This window comes from Chlorocebus sabaeus, chromosome 5 (genome assembly GCF_047675955.1).
Source record: "Chlorocebus sabaeus isolate Y175 chromosome 5, mChlSab1.0.hap1, whole genome shotgun sequence".
In the NCBI taxonomy this organism is placed as follows: domain Eukaryota; kingdom Metazoa; phylum Chordata; class Mammalia; order Primates; family Cercopithecidae; genus Chlorocebus; species Chlorocebus sabaeus.
Genome location: NC_132908.1, coordinates 78,569,702 through 78,588,712, shown reverse-complemented (window position 1 = coordinate 78,588,712; position 19,011 = coordinate 78,569,702). Strand labels below are relative to the sequence as shown.

The 19,011-nt window shown below is 40.6% G+C and overlaps 1 protein-coding gene across 3 annotated transcripts in view; it reads right to left on the bottom strand.

Annotated features, from left to right (window-relative positions):
* Nucleotides 1–4,145: 4,145 nt before the first annotated feature.
* Nucleotides 4,146–19,011, bottom strand: part of PLCG2 (phospholipase C gamma 2) — a 187,243-nt gene continuing 172,377 nt past the window's right edge. The window contains exons 31-34 of one of the 3 annotated variants that reach the window (XM_007994183.3): nt 17,201–17,289; nt 5,513–5,697; nt 4,428–4,486; nt 4,146–4,327 (exon numbers count right to left, since the gene is read on the bottom strand). In XM_007994183.3, coding sequence (XP_007992374.3) covers nt 4,444–4,486; nt 5,513–5,697; nt 17,201–17,289 — 317 coding nt within the window. In that variant the 3' untranslated portion in view covers nt 4,146–4,327; nt 4,428–4,443. Of the gene's footprint in view, nt 4,487–5,512; nt 5,781–17,200; nt 17,290–19,011 lie in introns of those variants that run through there. The other 2 variants (XM_007994182.3, XM_073015601.1) reach the window with 2 other exon arrangements.

The following is a 19,011-nucleotide window of genomic DNA, read 5'->3' as shown; positions in this document are numbered from 1 at the left end:
GATTGCTATATTCATTCAGATTAAACTTTTATTTTTCAAAATGTGATACAGCTGTTTAATTTTCACATTAATAATAGCCAACATCTGTGTGACTCATTAACTTAATTCTCTATGTACACAAAGCACATACTGTTTATATAAAAAATAAATTAAGCTTTAATAATGAAACATAAGTTTACAAATGCAGCTTCTCAAGGCCTAATGAAAAATAAGAAATGTGGAAATTTCCGAGAGGCATGATCACTGTGGAATCTGGCTATTCAGAAAGAAAATATTTTGAAAATTAAAAACCAGGGACAAATTATTGAGTATTTTTAAATGCCAATTTTGTAATTCTGTGTAATTCCAAATCTAAATATTAACTTTTTGTTGGTTAGAAGATAGCTTTTACGGTTGGGTTCAAAAAGCTAAATGTCACATAGGTTGAAGGTTAAGTTATTTTCCTTTTAAAGTGAAAAGGGCTGAGGCCCTTTTTAGCCATCCTTTTTGCTTCCAAATACAATTCATCACTTAGTGGTCCTAGATCAGCAATCTTAACATTTTATGCTCAGATACTTCTTAAGTGAATTTTGAAAATCTGTGTATGTTCTTGCACATTGCTATACTGACATCTAAAATTTCTCATCATGAATAGTTGCAAAGTGCTGGCATACCATAGACACTACATGTTTAAATAAAACTGTTGTATTCCTTTTCAAAATTTAGCCCAGGAGGTTCTAAATATAAGTTATTTGATAGATACTGTGATCTTTTTAAAAATTTTATGAACAGGGCCATTTTTTTTATGATCAGTCTTACCTGGAGCAAGGCAATTTTTAGTAGCAGGGAATGCCCCACTTTTCCTTTTACTCCTTGAATTTGTATCTTCATACCACTTCTCCCTCAAAATTTTAGCCTAATACATTTTTTATTTTTATGTTGTTTAATTCTATCTCTGTACCAAAAGTATTATATAGTATCCTATAATCCTAATGCTGTAAGCCTTTAAAAATGTTCTTCTGGATTGAACTCAATCAATAAACACATAGCACAAATTTCACCAAATTATTAAACATAGTAAAACTTCATTGGAAATGTATCACTTAACGAGATGAAGAGGGCTCTTCTCCACAATTATTTCATCTTATGTGGATTGATAACATCTTAAGATTGAGCCAAAGTTCATCATCGATTCTATTTTCCCTTTTCAATTTCATTTATGGAGGTGTTGATCCTTGTTCACATAGATACATCAGTGATAGCAGAATCACTGAATTCTTCCAACCCCTTTTGTAGTTACATGCTAAGAGACTCAGAAATCTACAGGCTGTTCCTTCTAGTTTGTTGAAAGCAGAGAATTTGAAACCACCAGAAAAATTTGGAAAATCCATTTGCAAAAAGATTTGTGCCCTGTTAAGTCTTTCACTTTCCAAATACCCACATTTTGAATTTTATACCTTGGGTCATGCTTTACAATAAGACTAGAGGTGGAGAAAGCCATATTTTCTTTTGTAAGGTGAGAAAAGGGCATTTTCTCAGGCAAGTGAGTCTTAGAGAAGAATACAACAGGAAGATGAGGCTCTGAACACTGCTCCCCCGAGAGTACTGGAGTCTCTGTATTCCTTGGAAAGCTCTGGTATACTCCCAGGGGTAAGTGTAGCTTAATCTAAAGACCACTGGTCGTGGCAACTTAAGTTTAGATTTTAACTAGGTCACAAAGCATACGAAGTATTAGACCATGTTGCCCGGCTGCCTTACTTAATAGAGCAGCAGGGCTTCAAATGTGTTCCACTATAGATAAGTCCCACGAGACACTTCTGGTAAAAGGATTCTGAGATCAAATGTGGAAAACAAGACCCTCTACACCTTTCACTCCTGCACATCTAGTCTCACAGTAGAAAAACTGTTTAGCTTTTATAACCTAAGTTTCCCAAACTCACAAGGCCTAACCAGCCTCCCCACTTTATTTTTCCATGTAATCACCAATATTCTAAATAACCCACTTAGGAAAATGGGGAACAAAAACAATGTAACACATGTGCAGTGGTGGTTTTGATCTATCAGTGCTGCTTCCATCTTTCAGAACATGCCTGTTCCGAGTCTTCTTGGCCTGGATTGCCTATGCTTTAACAGTCATGTAGGAGGCATATCTCAGCTAGATACGGAGGTTATGTAGCATCAAATAGACTCTGGAAACAGCCACGGTACCATGTGTGCCTTTCCTGAGAGAATCAGTCCCTAACACCACCAAGAACCAGATCAACGTGTTACTCTGTCAAGGACAGGAGGAAGGAACCAAAGCAAGTACTTTCTAATGGTGGATTCCAGTTGTAGCACCAGGAGGAGGAGACAGTTTTAGGCAGAGGGTTCTTCCCAGCACCATTTATGTCATAATCCCCTGACTGCTCTTTGGCCATGCATGGGTTTTACACAGCAGCAGCTGGAGAGAGGTTTAGCTTCTGCTTCCTATGCTGCCATATGTCAATTTCTTTGATAAGGTATGGAAAATCCATTTTGGGCAGAAAGGGGATGCAGGCCTTAGCACTGTGGCTTTAGAGCAGAATGAAGTGGGGAGCTGAAAGGAGGTAATGACAGCAACACCTGAGCTATACTGTGTAGAAGTCATGACAGAGCTAAGAGGAGTTGGGGGAGATGCCAGGAGCAATAAATAGGTTCTGGTAGCTACCTGGCCAAAGGTGAATGGGGCCCTGGCTACGGAGTGCCTGTAGCACTCATCATAGTGCCTTTTTCACCCAGCCTTTCTTGAAAGTTGCTTTGAACATCTGCCACTAAGAGGAATGTTCTTTCTTCAGTTGCTGACTGCCAAATAAAAGAGCAAACTCCCAGTTGGAGGAGTAACTGGAGTAATAGCACCCCATAACAGCCCTTCCTTGGCCAGACTGCTGTTCCCTGTATTCCTGGCTTCAGGCAAGGTAAATACCTTTCTTTTAGGAGCTCGTGGATGGAGATGATTGATGAGACCCATAGCTTTTTATTTTTTTAACATCACACCCCCAAATCTTGGCACTGTATTTGGCATGTGGAGGTGATCAGTAAGTTTTTGTAGAGTGACGGGACCAGAAGGGTCTTCTGGTCTGAGCCTGATTCGTTCTGCCCTGCTCTTCAGCAGTACATGCATGCTAAGCCCAGCATTTCAGATAACAAGAGGAGGGCCAGATGGGTTTCTAGGGGCCAGTTCCATCCACATCAAGCATCAGGCTTACTGCTGGTTTGTTCTTCCCCACCATAGCCATTGCTTTTCACAGTTACACCCGTTTTCCCATCAGTTGTAAATTCACTCATTGAGAAGTTTTGACTCTACCAACCAACTCCCTTCCCAACCCAGCACTCTCCTCTCCTTTAAAAAGCCATATTACATCACTGGTATCTGTTAGTATCTTAAGATGCAGAGGTGTAAAGCCCTCACCAGCCGCACGTATTATCATGAACTAGGTAGGTTTGCCCCAAGGGAGATGGCTGCATTTGAAATTTTCTGTAACACCCTAATGCTTAGCCCATTAAAGCTCAGCTTGCTGCTCCAGAAAACTGGGTAACCCAGAGACATTTCGCCATCAACCTAACTTTTGTCTACCTCTTTCAAGCAGCAATTGACCTCTTGCCTGTGGAGAGCTGTGGACCGAGGGCCTTTCCAGCAGCCTCCCAGCCAGTTCAGTAGGGCCATGGGGGATTAGTGGGGACAGAGCCTACCAGCAGCTGGCAGAGCCAGGGGCAAGTGAGAACCTGCCCCTGCAGCAGAGCTCTGGTCTCTCTGGTGGGCTTTTTAAAACAAAGAGGCCCCAAGATTCCCACCTCCATCCCAGTAACTCTGGTCACAAAACAAGCCCTCACCATTCATTAGAAATTGTCTTAATGAAGAGATCCCATCACTCAGCCATTTTCTTGTGGACTGCAGCAGGCAGCCAGTGGTAGTAAAGTACATTGAACTGAGCAGGCTGCCTTTGGGTAGGGCTTCTCTTTGGGCCCTTATGGAATTATTTGCCTTTTAGTTAAAATCCTTTTCAGAATCTAATGAATAGTTTCTTACATTTCCAGCTCATCTTCTATGGACGTCAATTACCTGGATCATTAGAGGTAGAATCTTCTTGGCCAGAAAAGAAATCCTGTTTACTGTGTACAGGTTGTGCAACAGAAGGCTTAAGTGATCAAGGTTTTCATTGCTTTTATTCAATGAGGTTTGGAACATGAGAGGCCAAAAATGAGGAGCACATTTTGGGGAATCCTCTATAAAGAATATAAGTTAAGGAAGTTGTCCAAGATGAAAATAGTGGCAGGAAGTTACCCCAGCTCATGCCAGTTGGGTCTTCAGAAATGTCACCTTGATGGCAGGCTTGAAGAAAAGATGTCACAGATTAGCGTCTTCCTGGAATGTGAAGAGGGCACATTCTCTTACATGCAAACACACATGTGCACACACACAGTACCCTTACACACATAATCCAGCTTCTATGAGTAAAACTTGCTGTTGCTGACTCTCTTCTCTCTTAACCTGAAATAAAACAGATTTCACCGTCAGCACTGGGGCATGAGAAATGGGCTGTGTGCTGAACTCTGTAACATTTCTCTGTCCATACATTTGCCAGTCATTCATAGCTGGATGGTGTAGGGCTGAGTGTCAGACAGGCAAGCTCCAAGTTCCTGGTAAGACACTGAGACTCAGAAAGGTTAAATCTCCTCAATGGTAAAATAGAGTAAGAGCTACTCTGCAGGCTGACATGAAGATTAAATGAGAATAATGTAAGGCAGGCAGCACAGTTTCTCATTGGTGGCTACTATTAGGACTTTTGTCTGGATGATTCTTAGTACTTTTAGACACATTATGAAATACTTGGCAACCCTGGCCACCCCGTATCCCATTACATGCCTGTAGCACAACCAGAAGCATCCCTGTTGGGGGATCTTGACCCAGTCTAGAGCCACTGGACTAGCCCGTTCTTGAGAACACAATAAGGACTCCTTAAAAGTCGGTGGTCACCATTTATTTTCACTATTAAATTGAAATGTCCTTCTAGAGGAAATAGTTCTACTTAGGGGAAGTGGCAAGCGCCTAAGGTATTACTTTAAGTTAATTTCTAGAACAAAGAGCACTAGAGTCAAGGGTGCCAAAGCATTTTTTTGTTTTGAGATGGAGTCTCCCTCTGTTGCCCAGGCTAGAGTGCAATGGCGCGATCTCAGTTCACTGCAGCCTCTGCCTCCCAAGTTCCGAGTCTCCTGCCTCAGCCTCCAGAGTAGCCGGGATTACAGGCACCTGCCACCACGCCTGGCTAATTTTTGTATTTTCAGTAGAGACTGCGTTTCTCCATGTTGAGCATGCTGGTCTTGAACTCCTGACCTCAGGTGATCCAACCACCTCAGCCTCCCAAAGTGCTGGGATTACAGGCATGAGCCACCATGCCCGGCCAAGGATTTCTGAAGAAAGCAACTCAGAGGGCTTTCCAGAAGCCTGGCCCCTGGTGCCCAATATCACTGTGCCTAGAGACCTCCCAAAAGTTTGCAGGTGGAGGGGCTGACCTACCTCTTGTTGCATTTCTCCTGGTACAGCTGGAGCTGGTTCTCATTAACATTGAACTCTTTAACCAGGGCATCCCGGTTGGCATTGCGCAAGTTCTGGTGTGTGTCATACAGAAAGAGTTGGTTGTTCAGTTCTTCTTGCCGCCTCCTTAGCTGGCGACAGGAGGAGTAAAGTTCCTCTTCGCTCTCCTGCAGGATGCGGGGGAGAGAACAACCATGTGGTGACTACACCTTCCAAACGAAAATGTGAACGTGGCATCTCACAAGCACACCTGAAGGGAACATGGGGCAGAAGTTTTGCAACTTGGATTAGCCCAGAAGAGCCAGGGCCTATTTTAACCAAAGATAAAACACAATTATTTATTGTGTGGGAAGCAAGCCGCCTAAAAAGTGCTTGGTCTTTACACTGTCACTTTATTGCAAAACATTGAAATAATTACTACACTGCCCGTAGATCCTATTTCTTAATCTAATCCAGTTTTCCCTTGGTCTACATGTCACCTTCTGGTCTTTAACTACAAAAGCATCTAAGCAGCTGCATGCTTAAAGTGGAACCCAGCAGAGGAGAAAAAACAGCATGACATGAGAGCAACAAGGCAGGCAAGAGGCAGATAATTTAAAATCTTTTAAGGGTCTTAAAAGGCAAGGTAACAAGCTGCAACATGGATGAACCTTGAAAACATTATTCTAAGTGAAAGAGCCCAACTCTAAAAGATCACATATTGTGCGATGCCATTTATATGAAGTGTCCAGAACTAGCGAAATGTTAGAGACAAAGTAGATTAAAGGTTACCAGGGTCTAGGGGAAGGAGTGAGTGACAGCAGCTAATGAGCATGTGATTCCTTTTTGGGTGTTGGAAATGTTCTAAAATTGATTGTGGCCATGACTGTACAACACGTAATAGGCTATAAACCATTGAATTGTACACTTTAAATGAGTGATGATAAGATATGTGGGTATATGAATTATCTCTCAAAGCTGTTACCCAAAAAAGCCAAGGTATCGTAAATTACACCTTGCAGAGATGGGCATGTGCCTCACCTGTAGCCGGTAATGATTTCTACTTCCCCGACCAGTACCACCTCCAGGCACATGACCCAGTCAAGGCCAACTAGATGCATCCGTGGGACTTTCATTGGTGTTCTGGGTAGAGTGTCTTTTCTTGGGATCAGGTGAAAGAGTGAGTGTGGTCCTGTCGTGGCCACATCGCTATTGTGTCAAGAAGTTGGGAATGTGCCAAAAAAAGAGGAAAACAGCCACTGCGTGAGCACAGAGATTCAGCCATGACTGAAACAAGACCTACTCCTAAACTTTTCAGTTGCAGGAGCCAAAATAGTACATTATACTAGGGGAGACAAAAAGATAAAACCCACTCAGGGTAGGGAGTTTGGGCTTCAGTGCAGAGGGAGGATGAGGATGTTGTACCTCATCTGTTTCAGAGGGTCACTGACTACTGTGTGAAGCTTGGCTTTGCAGGAGGTCAAGTCAATTGGCCTTTCCTGATGGAGTTCAAGTGAAAGACTCCTGTGCTACACAAACGTGTGTCAAGGTGCACAAACAAGATCCTTTGTCATTTACTTTTAGAAAAACATGGACTCGAACCATACTCTGCAAGGTTTTTTTCCTACTTTAATGACCTAACAAAACGGTCCCCAGGGTAACAGCTGGAACTGGACTTTGGAAAAGGGGGAGAGAAAATGGTTATTCCAGCTGTTTGCAAAGGTTGAAGAGTAAGCAAAGGTGAAATGGGCTGTCCTTGGTGATTAAGTGAATGTGTGAAGTGAGGCACTGGGAAGAGTCAGTAATGACTTCACTTAAATGTATTCCCTTCCTAAAGGGAATACATAGCTTTCCTCCCTATGAGGAATAAAGCATATTAAAAAGTCAAACAATAGATGCTGGTGAGGCTGTGGAGAAATAGGAAACTTACACTGTTGGTGGGAATGAAAATTAGTTCCACCATTGTGGAAGACAGTATGGTGGTTCCTCAAGGATCTAGAACAAGGAATACCATTTGACCCAGCAATCCCATTACTGGGTATGTACCCAAAGGAATATAAATCATTCTACTGTAAAGACCCATGCACATGTACGTTTATTGCAGCACTGTGTACAACAGCAAAGACATGGAACCAACCCAAATGCCCATCAATGACAGACTAGATAAAGAAAATGTGGTACATACACAGCATGGAACACTATGCAGCCATAAAAAGGAATGAGATAATGTCCTTTGCAGGGACATGGATGACGCTGGAAGCCATCATCCTCAGCAAACACAGGAACAGAAAACAAAATACCACATGTTCTCACTCATAAGTGGGAGTTGAACAATGAGGACACAGGGAGGGGAATAACACACACCAGGGTTAGTTGGGGGATGGGGGGAGGGAGAGCATTAGGACAAACAGCTAATGCATGTGGGACTTAAAACCTAGATGACAGGTTGATGAGTGCAGCAAACCACCATGGCACATGTAACAAACCTACACGTTCTGCACTTGTATCCTGGAACTTAAAGTAAAAATTTAAAGAATAAAGTTCAAGGAAAAGTTAAAAAAAAATAATAAAAAAAAATAAAGTCGCCAGGCGCAGTGCCTCAGGTCTACAATCCCAGCACTTTGGGAGGCTGAGGTGGGGGGAATGCTTGACTAGGAGTTCAAGACCAGCCTGGGCAACATAGTGGGACCCTGTTTCTATAAAAAATGTGAAAATTAGCCGGGCATGGTGGCATACCCTGTACTCCCAGCTATTCAGGAGGCTGAGGGGGTAAGATCACATGAGCCCAGGAGGTTAAGGCTGCAGTAAGCCACGATCATGCCACTGTACTCCAGCCTGGGTAAGACAATGAGACCCTGTCTCAAAAAATAAAGCAAAACGAAAACCCCATTTAAGTCTTAATTATATACCATGAAAGGTCTCTCTTTCCCCTTGTCTGCACCTAGAAGAAAATGACTTCTATTGTTTTATTCTATATAATGAGTATTTGTTATTCAGGTGCAAGTTCAAAATTCACTTTTTCTATGAATGCTTCTGTAACTGCAGCCCTATCACCTTTTCTGAGTCCCAAAATATTTACAACTATATTACATACTGTAGTCCTGGGTACACTATAGATATATGAGATAGAATGCACATTCAGAAAAGAACATAAAAGATAGAAACCATTTACTGAATAACTCTACAGCAAGTGAACCAGTCTTCTTGACTTGAGGAACCACCATTCTAGTCAAGAGAAAGCATTTTGTAATACTTATTTCCTGGATTTCTTTTGAGTCTGAGTTTTCACTTAAAAATTTAGTTTATTTTATTAGAAAATAAAGGAAGCCTTTGGTAGTAAGTTTTACCTGGCCTGAGACAAAATCTTTATGGCATTCTCTGCCTTTAGTTTTTTTTTTTTCCTGTTTGTTGCGTGGGGGGAAAATATACAAAAGTAAAGTTTTTCCCCCACCAATACTTTTTAAATTGTTTTATGTTGGAAGTTTAAGCTTACAAAAAAGTACAGTAATAGTACAATGTTCTACATACCCCAACCACCTAGACTCCACAGTGTTAACATCTTGCACAACCACAGTACAAGTATCAAAACTAAGAAATTAATATCGGTGCAATACTAAAACTACACATCTTATTCATATTTCATTGGGTTTTCTACCAATGTCCTTTTCCTGTTCCCACATCAAATCTGGGATCCCACACAACCTTTAGTCATTGTGCTACCTTAGTCTCCTACAATCGGTATGGTTTCCTCATTCCTCCTTCAGGACACTTTGGAAGAGTGCTAGTCAGTTATTTTGTATGAATGTCTAGCAACTTTCATTTGTCTGGTGTCTTCTTCTATGTTGTTTGAGGTGATGCAGTTTTGGCAAGAATGTCACAGAAGCAATGTACCCTTCTCAGCGTCTCACATCAGGAAGGACGTGATTTCAACATGCCTTATTCCAGGTGGTTGGTAACACTGATCATCTGATTAAAATGGTGCCTGCAGGGTCTATCCCCTGTAAAGCTGCTATTTTCTTCTAATTGATACATTTCTTGGAGGAAGACACTTTTGGGACAATGGAAATATATTTCTCTTCCAACTTTCATTTAGCATTCATCAGTAGGTCTTACTGCAGCAGTTAGTGCTATGCTGTTTCGATAGTGATTTTCTAGTTTCTTCATTCCTTCTACATTTATTAATCAGAATTCGTTTGTGGGGAGGACGGACTCTTCTCTCTCATGTATTCATTCATTCACAGACACGTAGCTATTTCATTCCGTGTGCTAGAATCCAATATTATTATTTTGCTATGCAAATTGTTCCAGCTGTGGCCATTGGGAGCTCTCCCTGGTTGGTTCTTAGGCCCCTTTGATGCCACCATTTTTTCAGCACTTCTTTATTTACTGAAACATTAAGATGCTCCAGGTTCTTTTTATATTTTATTTATCCCAAGTCTGGAAATCAACTACTTGTCTAAGGAGCCCTGATTTCTTTTTATTGGAATATGATATTTGGCAATATCTGGAATTCAGAAACCAATGACTGGGGTGTCATTAATTCTAGGCACTCAGCAGAGTGAGCTAGGATATGTATGTATTTGTAGTAACATGTAAACACACATTTATTCATCTACCTATGTGTGAATCTATATATAAGTACATATGTAACTTAAGTGAGTTTATATTGATATCTCCAATTCCAATCAAACATTAATTTTGGAAGAATTGGTATAAATTTCTACTTGTTCACATGGTGTTTTTTAATAAGATTTTATGTTTTTCCTTATATAAGTTCTATACCTTTATTTAAATTACTCCTAAATGTGTTATGGTTTTTGTCAGTAACCCAAATGGGATTTCCCATTTGTCCCTTCCTCCCACACCACATTTCTGTTACTTCCAGAACAGACAGAAGTGGTTACATTCAATAAATACAAGACAAAGTCTCTCTTCAAAATTGAAGTCTTCCTGTTTTGTAAACTATACAATCAGAATTTGTATAGTTTAAATTTGTATAGAATAGAGATCACCTGACCTTTTTTCTACAATTATACTGATTATTTCATTTGGCTGATTACATTTATGGCATCTACTAGTTTATGCTTTTTTCATATTTAATTTGTTGCTAACTGTGCCACTGTTAAACCATCCTTGCATTCCCGGAATAAATGCTTAGTTGTAATATATTGCTCTTCTAGTAAACAGCTGGACATTTGCAATGTTTTTTTAAGTTTAACATCTATATTCACACATGACATTGATCTATGGCTGAATGAGGTTAGGCAAAAGCTAGGAGTACTATCTCTCCAGTTTTGATATGAACATTGTATAGCTTCAAGACAGAGGAAGGATTTCCATTGTTTTTACTTCGGTGGAGTAAAATTGGAATTACATTATTTAAATGAAGATACAACTAAGCTATAAAACCATCTAGATCCTAAACCTGTTTTATCTAATAGGTATTTTAACTTTTCTACTGCTTTTCAGAATAATTTAAGGCAATCATCCATTTGCTCTACTTTATTATTTGGGGTTCAGTCTCCTTTCCAGTGTTTACTATTACATGTTTTTCCTTTTTGTTCTTTTATTAAGTAGGCAAAGAGTTTAACTGGTCTTTTGGGGGCTAGACACAGTGGCTGACACGTGTAATTCCAGCATTTGGGGAGGCTAAGGCAGGAGGATCTGAGAGCAGCCTAGGCAGCAAAGCAGGGGCGTGTCTCCATACACACACAAAATTTTTTTAATTAGCCAGGCATGGTGGCATATGCCTGTAGTCCCAGCTACTCAGGAAGATCACTTGAGCCCAGGAGGTCAAGGCTGCAGTGAGCCATGATCACACCACTATACTCCAGCCTGGGTGACAAGAAAAAAACACTGTCTCAAAACAAAATTTGGCCTTTTTGATAAACCAGAATGTTTTATTCTTTATCTTTTTTTGATTTGTGTTTTATTCAGTTGGCTTCTATCTCTATTTTATTCCTTTGTTCTATTTTATTGGTGTTTTAAAAGTTCTTAAGATGAATACTTAGTAGTCTTCAGTCTTTGTGAAGTTTTAAGGCAAGCACTTTCCTCTTCTAAATGTAACTATGGCATAAATGTTTTACTTTTAGGTAATTTACTTGTTTTAATATATTTAGAAAATTATCTTCAAATCATGAATAATTTTACCATCTTTTTATATCTTTCAAATCTTGTCAAGTTATAGCCAATGACCTATGAAATTATGATTTTTAAAAAATGTGTTAAGGTTTTCTTTCTAAGAAAGGATGCAATCAAATTTATAAAGTTTGAGAAACAGAAGAAAATAGTGTATATTAGCCATTTGTAGGACACAAAGTTGTATATTTCTTAAGGCAAATTATTTTGATATTATATCTTTGCTGATCTCCTATATACTAGACTCTCCAAATTCTGAAAGATTTTTTCTTTATACAGTTGTCTTTGTATTTGTAGGAACTTTTGTTTTATATACTTAGGTACTATGCTGTTTGCTAATGACTTTTATATCCCTTTAGAAAACAAGCATTTTATCATTACATACTGTTCATCTTAATACACTGTAGTACTTCTGATCCTAAATTCTAGTTTGATGTTAACTTTTCCTTCCCAATTTTCCCAGTAACTCTTCCATCCATTCCTATTTGTTTTATTTACCTTGCCTTTAGGCCTATTCTTATAAACATTGCAGTTAGATTTATTTTCTAATAGGAGGATTCAGCCTATTCACCAAATTAAATGTAAGTTCTTACCCATTTCACTTCAGTTACTATACATTTTACTTTGCTTTAATTTCTTCTGATTCTTTACCTTATTTTTACTCTCTCTGTCAAGTTTATGTTGATCTCCTTTTTTCCTCCTCTGCTTTTCAATTCTGACAGCGGTTACCCTCAGTTTAACAATGCTAACTAAAATCACAGTTTCCTTTAACATCAAAGCCTCTGCAGTATAGTTTATTTACTGTCTGATTTCCCAGTCATCAAAGCTGAAATACCCTTTAGGATACCTTTATTTTTACCTGTCCATGCCTGTGCTTTGTTGATACTTGATTATTTTTCAGCTTTTGATTAGCATTTTTTATTATGGTATATTTCTTCCAATTCAAAAATTCTTGTTTAATATTTACCATGACAAAATTTTAATCACGCTGTCATCCTCCTGTAAGATGTAATTGTACTGCAAAATTAATTATCCACTGGTTTTCCTCTCTTCACCTCCCTGTCTAAAAGTTTCTCTTCTGACTAAAATATCATTGATTCAGGGCTGCCTCAAGATTTCCCTTGAGTAGGATACCTGATATAAAACATTGCATATTTTGAAATTCCTTGACATGTGGGGGGCTGGACACTGAATTATTCTGTCTTCCTAGTCCACATTCTACCCATTTGGGGAGTCTTTTAGTTTTCAGTGCCAAAGAGGACAAGTCAGATATTAGACTTATTCAGTTCCTTTATACACAACTAGTGTGTTGCAAGTCCAGGTTTTTTAATTTATCCTTGGAATTTAACATTTTTACTAAAATATTACTAAGGGTATGGATGTGTTCTCTATTCATCCCACCTGCAACCAAGTGGGCCCTGACAAACAGCAGATCAGAGAAACACTTCCTCTATTCGCTGTTTCATTAATAGCATTGCACCATCTGTTTCACTTTGTCCTTTGGGACATGCTTTCATATTAGGTCCTTGGCATCTGTCCTCCCAGCCCACCTTTTCCTTTCTTTCCATCTCATAGTGGGGTTGCCCTAGATTGTGAGACATTTCCTTCACATTATCTTTGGGGTCACTAATGCAGATCGCTTTACATACCGAATGTTTTAATTCAACAAATCAGGTCTTGTTTTTGAATTCCAGAAAGCTTTTTCCAGTGCTCTACTTGGATGTCTTTGAAAGATCCTATGAGTTATGTGTTACAATTCTCATCATCTGAGGCTTCCATTGGCTCAGTTTCAACTGCCAGCCACCTGTTCCAGGTGTGTACCTTTGTCTTCCTCTTTTTCCACTGCATGCTCATGGTTTTGTCTGTTCAGTAGTCATGTCAAACTGTTGGGTCATAGATGGTAAACACACACAGCAGTTTTTGCTCTTTGGAGCCAGCACTGGGCAAACTGACCAGCTTTAGCTGATGAGGCATAAGGAAGGCCTTTGTGTCCCCCAAGTTCTCCCCAAGTGTGAGGAAATCTTTCCCAACCTCAAAAACCAGGACCAGCTCAGTGCCAGAGTGCAGCTCCCAGTCCTGGACCTCCAGGATTCTAAAGTGTGCACTCTTCTACAAAGGGATTCACGCATCTGATCTAGGATAAGCCTTAATCTAGTTGACAGCATCCTGGGTTTTCTTTCACTCTAAGGAAGGGCCTCTGTACCCCTTGCACTTTAGCTCCTACCCAGCACAAAACAGAACCCAGTTCACCCAGGATCAGTACTAAACAGGTCCTGGGGCAGCCAGTTTTCTCAAATGTGCCCTCCAGAAATGGCCAGTTTGCCCAGGGAAGATAATGGATATTTAAGCTTTCCGATTTTCCCCAGTCCCATTCTTCGGGATCTCACCATGTTAAATCATTCCAGTGAAGGCCTATTCCAGTTAATGGCAAGATTGGATGTAATACATCAACTTAAGAGAAACTATTTACTTTCAGAGAACAATTTGACATGCAGGTAAAAATACATGGTCCTTTTTTCTTTGATTTATTATTCCATTGCTAAATATCTAGCCTTGGGAAATAATTTTTAATCAGAAAATGTTACATGAAGACCTATATTATTTATAAAGTAAAAAACTGCCAATGACTTAACTCTCCATTAGTAGGAGAATAAGTGAATTAGGGACCCACACGTAATGAAACAGGCATCAATGGCTTTGAAAATCATTTAAAGTCGTCAGCGAAGTAGAAAAGGGCACCTGTATGAATCCGACTATGGAAATATCATATACAAAAAATCATAAAGCAATGGAAATCTACCAAGATGGTAACGGTGGTTAGATACAGGCTGTTTGTGAGGACTCTTTTCAACTCCCCCACCTTTCTTTCCTTACATCTTAAAATACAGTAGGTAATAAAATGGTGCTGAAAATACTCTTTATAAACTAAACATACTGCTAACAAAGTAAAGGACTGCGACTTGATAAAGTAATTGTGACATGTAAATGGCTTCTTCAAAAGGTGTTTAAAGTGCTTATTGACAGTTTTCTGGGGCTGTAAAATCTATCTCAGCAAATGTTTTATGAGCAAACTCCATTTTAGCCCTTACTGGATCAATCATTTACTCAGAAAATGCTGTCTTGAGGCTGTTTACCAGAGTTTCTCCCTGGCTTCCAGAGGATATGGTGATAAATAAAAGGTATGACCGTGGGCATTAAGGAGAAAGCCCAGGTCTACCGAATGCAATTCAGCTCGGCTTCCAAGAGCGACTTCTCATCCCAGTGTGGACAGAAATGCCAAGCTGCACCTGTGAGTGGCACAAAACCAGGTGACAGATGTGGAATTAAATGAAATCTCAAGAGCTAGCAGCTGAACTAAAGAAAACTTTCAGAAAGAAGATTTGCGAGCATTGACTTTCCATTTAGAAACCCATACAACGCCCCCTACTCCCCACAGTGGCAGCCCCGGCATTAAGCTTCCCTCATCAAGGAAGTCAAATCTGCATCAACACAATTTTCTTTTAAATATACTAATTTTCTCTGCTGCTGGTGATACCTAATCACTTTAATTATTTATGCTGTTTCCAGTTGTTTACAGCAGCCTTGCAAAGCAGTGAGCCTAGGCAAATGCTGTCCTACCACCATCTAAAACCATTTTTATCACTTGACTTTTCTGTGAAGTGTCTGCAGAGGGGTTTTATGTATAGAGAGAGCAGCACCGGTTCCCTTTCCCCGGGCAACAGATGCGCAAATCCCAGATCCTTTGGTGAGCTGGGAAGGGATAAGCTTAACTAAGCAAAGGGTCTTCGTGCTCACTAGTTTAAGGCTTCTGCTAAAGCCCAGGTTTTACAGTTTTACCATTCCGCTAAATTAATTGATCCCACTAATTCTATATCTGAGTATTGATCCTAAGGAAAGAATTCTGGCATAAAGGAGGAAAAGGGTACTCACCTAAAGCTGTGCATGATCGCCTTGTTTGTAAATGGATTCCATCTAAATGCTCAGCTTGGGGTGTGATTAATTTATGGTCATTCTACTTGATGGAATACTCACACAGTCATTTAAATGCTGGTGAAGTTTATTTTAGGCCATTGAAAAGTGAGACTGTCTCAGGCGCTTTGGTCCCTAACAGCTGTGCTTTTTAAGTCTCTCTCAGCAGTTTTTCCTGCTCTTTCTTCCCTTATTTTTTTTTCCTTGAGACAGGGTCTCACTCTGTCACCCGGGCTGGAGTGCAGTGGCACAGTCTCAGCTCAGTGCAACCTCCACCACCCAGGCTTGAGCTATCCTCCCGTCTCAGCCTCCCAAAGTGCTGGGATTACAGACGTGAGCCACTGTGCCTGGGTCTTCCCTTACTGCATCTTCTTTCATCTCACTGCTCCTAAAAATGCTCTGGGAGTAGAAAACTATCAAAGTTGCAAAAGCTGCACATCAGGAAATGGCTATGCAGAAAAGCCTAATATTCCCTCCTCTGAGTCAAGTTCATGAATTTTTATTGCATGGACTGTTGTTATGGCTGTTCAAAGGTCTGAATATCCCTGTTTAGTTTTTATAGCCAAATTACAGACCTTGATTTCTCTATCTGGAAAACAAACCAAAATGAGAAAACAAGATGGGTATTGTGGGGCACTAACCAAGCCCACATCAACCCACTGGGGTTCAGAACTACAGTTTTTTAGGTCAGCCAAAGAGAATCTGACCACAGAAGTCACTCAGCCCACGTCAAGCTTTAGCCCATGTCGAGCTTTGCGGTTCTGCAGTAGGGGGAATGAAAAGATCCTGGGAGATGGTATTGCCTACAGGTCAGGCACTGCAAAAACATAGGCCTGATAGGTGGGTCTGAGCCTATGAGAGAGGCCATCATCGAGTCTCTGGAGCCCCAGAATCACAGTAAGTAAATACCCAGTCATCTAACCAAACCCAAGCTCTGACTCCACACAGCAGGCAGCTCCATTCTTTTTTTTCTTTTTTTTTTTTTTATACTTTAAGTTCTTAACCCTTCATCCTGAGCAAACTTGCCACATTTTTAAATACAGCTCAAGACCAAGCCTATCCAAACTGATTAATCAAAGGAGAGACTCAGTATCTTCAAGGCCTGGGAAAATCAAAAGAACCAGGAAGGAAATCTCCTTCAGTCTTCTCTAGAGAGAAGTTGGGGTTCATGCATTTTTGTCCCCAGGACAGGCCCTCACTGGAGGCTATCAGACTTTTTGACAGGATTCCTAAAGACCCACTGGCACCAAAAAAGCATCCAGAAAGGATGAGTCTATCTAGGAAGGCATCATGTGGCCCGGCTCTTGCTGAAATGAAACTATGAGGAACTTACAAGTACCGGCACCCTTTCCTTCACTGCCTACGCAGAATCACACAGCATTCTCCAAGAAAGGAGGATGCTGGGAGGGAAAACCCAGGAAACTCTGGGGGATTAGCAAAAAGGAATTCTTGTATGATGTCTCATGCTTGGGCTAGATAATTCTCAATGGACTTAAGTCCATCAGCCAATGGTATTCATAGGCCATTTCTACCCCCACCAGCAGGCATGGCTCAGGGAACCCTTACTGGCGTATCTCCACTCACCAGGACTGGCCGCATCTCACAGAAAACCAGGAGGGAAGCCAGCTCTATGTCCTCGCTGTACCCATTCTTCAGAGGAACAGACCTGAATCCTGAAGCAGAACAAGGAGGAAAATGCAAAGGCACGTAATTAATGTCAGACCTTAGATTTTTTTGGAGGATACCCAGGGATCACAGGCCTAGTTCAAAGAGAAGAGAAGTCAGTGCCCCCTGCTGGGGGCTGACTTTGTGGAAGCCAGAGGTCCTATCCTGATGGTTAGGGACACAGGCCAACAGCCATGACTGACTGGTCCATACAGGGAAGCAAGGTTAAAAATATCTACCATCTAGAAATAAAAATGATTCACTCAGAAGAAATTAAAACCCACAGAACATTCCACATTGAGTGTAGTGATTGCAGCTGTGGTTCAGTTCCTTAAATACTCCTGAGACCAAAAGAGTAGTGAATCCTCATCCATTTCCTCCACTTAGAGCCTTACAAAGCACAGGACCAGGGAGTGTGTTTTATCTTTAAAGATTTCCAATGGGAGGAAATCTTTCTGTCCCTTAGTAGTTCATAGCAGTATTGATCTTCCTCCTCCGAAAGCCATTCCCTGTTTACAAGTAGGACCTGTGTTTGACAGTCATTTAAATGTTTCTTCTTATTTAGGGCTGAAGGGTGGGGGCGAGTTGGAGCTGAATCTTCCCCACCCCCATTCAGTAATGTTTAAGGCAACACATCTCAAAGGTTGGTTGCTGGCTTCTTTTAATTTAGTATAAAAGAACACAGGGCTAAAACAGAACTGTCACTCCCACCCAATCCTCCTCTCTGTCCTAAAAGGAACCATTGTTAACAGTATCTTTCCCAAGACTGCCTATGCATATGTTTGAGTTGCTTTTAAATCACAAATGATAGTGCCTTACCAGTGAGCATTATATCTTAGAGATCGTTTCTGTGGTCCTAGTTTGTCTTGAAAGCATTTATATCGTATCTACTGATTCTCCAAGACAAGCAATGCCCAAAATAGGACCCTCCCACTGTTTCCTCTGTGCCTTCCACCATTCAGATTTTGGGCTTATTTCTCTTGGAACATTTCATACTTTCAGTTGATTTATCACCTTCAAACAATAGCCATTGAATCTCTCACTTTCCACTGCTTATGACGAGGAAAGTCACATACTTACACAGACCTGTACCTTTTCTCCTCCCAACTTCTCCTTTTACACCCCTAAGGTGTATGATTTCTGTATGGACATGGTGTATAATATTTGCATTCCATTTTGTAACCGTAATTCTCCCACAAAGGGAGGCTTATGTTTTTCTGGCATTTTAATATAAAATTCTTAAACATACAGCAACACTAAAAAAGTATTACAAAGAACACTTGTATACCCACCACCTAGATTGTATGAAACTTGCACTCTACGGTTGTCCCTTGATATCTATGGGGGACTCGTTCAGGACTTCCCCAGATACCAAAATCCTTGGATGCTCAAGTCCCTGATATGAAATGACATAGTTGGCCAAGTATGGTGGCTCATGCCTATAATCCGGGCAATTGGGGAAGGCAAGGCAGGAGGATCACTTGAAGCCAGGAGTTCAAGACTAGCCTAGGCAACATAGCAAGACCGCATCTCTACAAAAAATAAAATAAAAAATTTAGCTGGGCATGGTGATGCACACCTGTAGTCCCAGCTACTAGGGAGACTAAGGCAGGAGGATTGCTTGAACCCAGGAGTCTGAAGCTGCCATGAGCTATGATCACACCACTGAATTTCAGCCTCAGTGACAGAGGAAGACCCTGTCTCTAAATAATTAAATGATGTAGTATTTG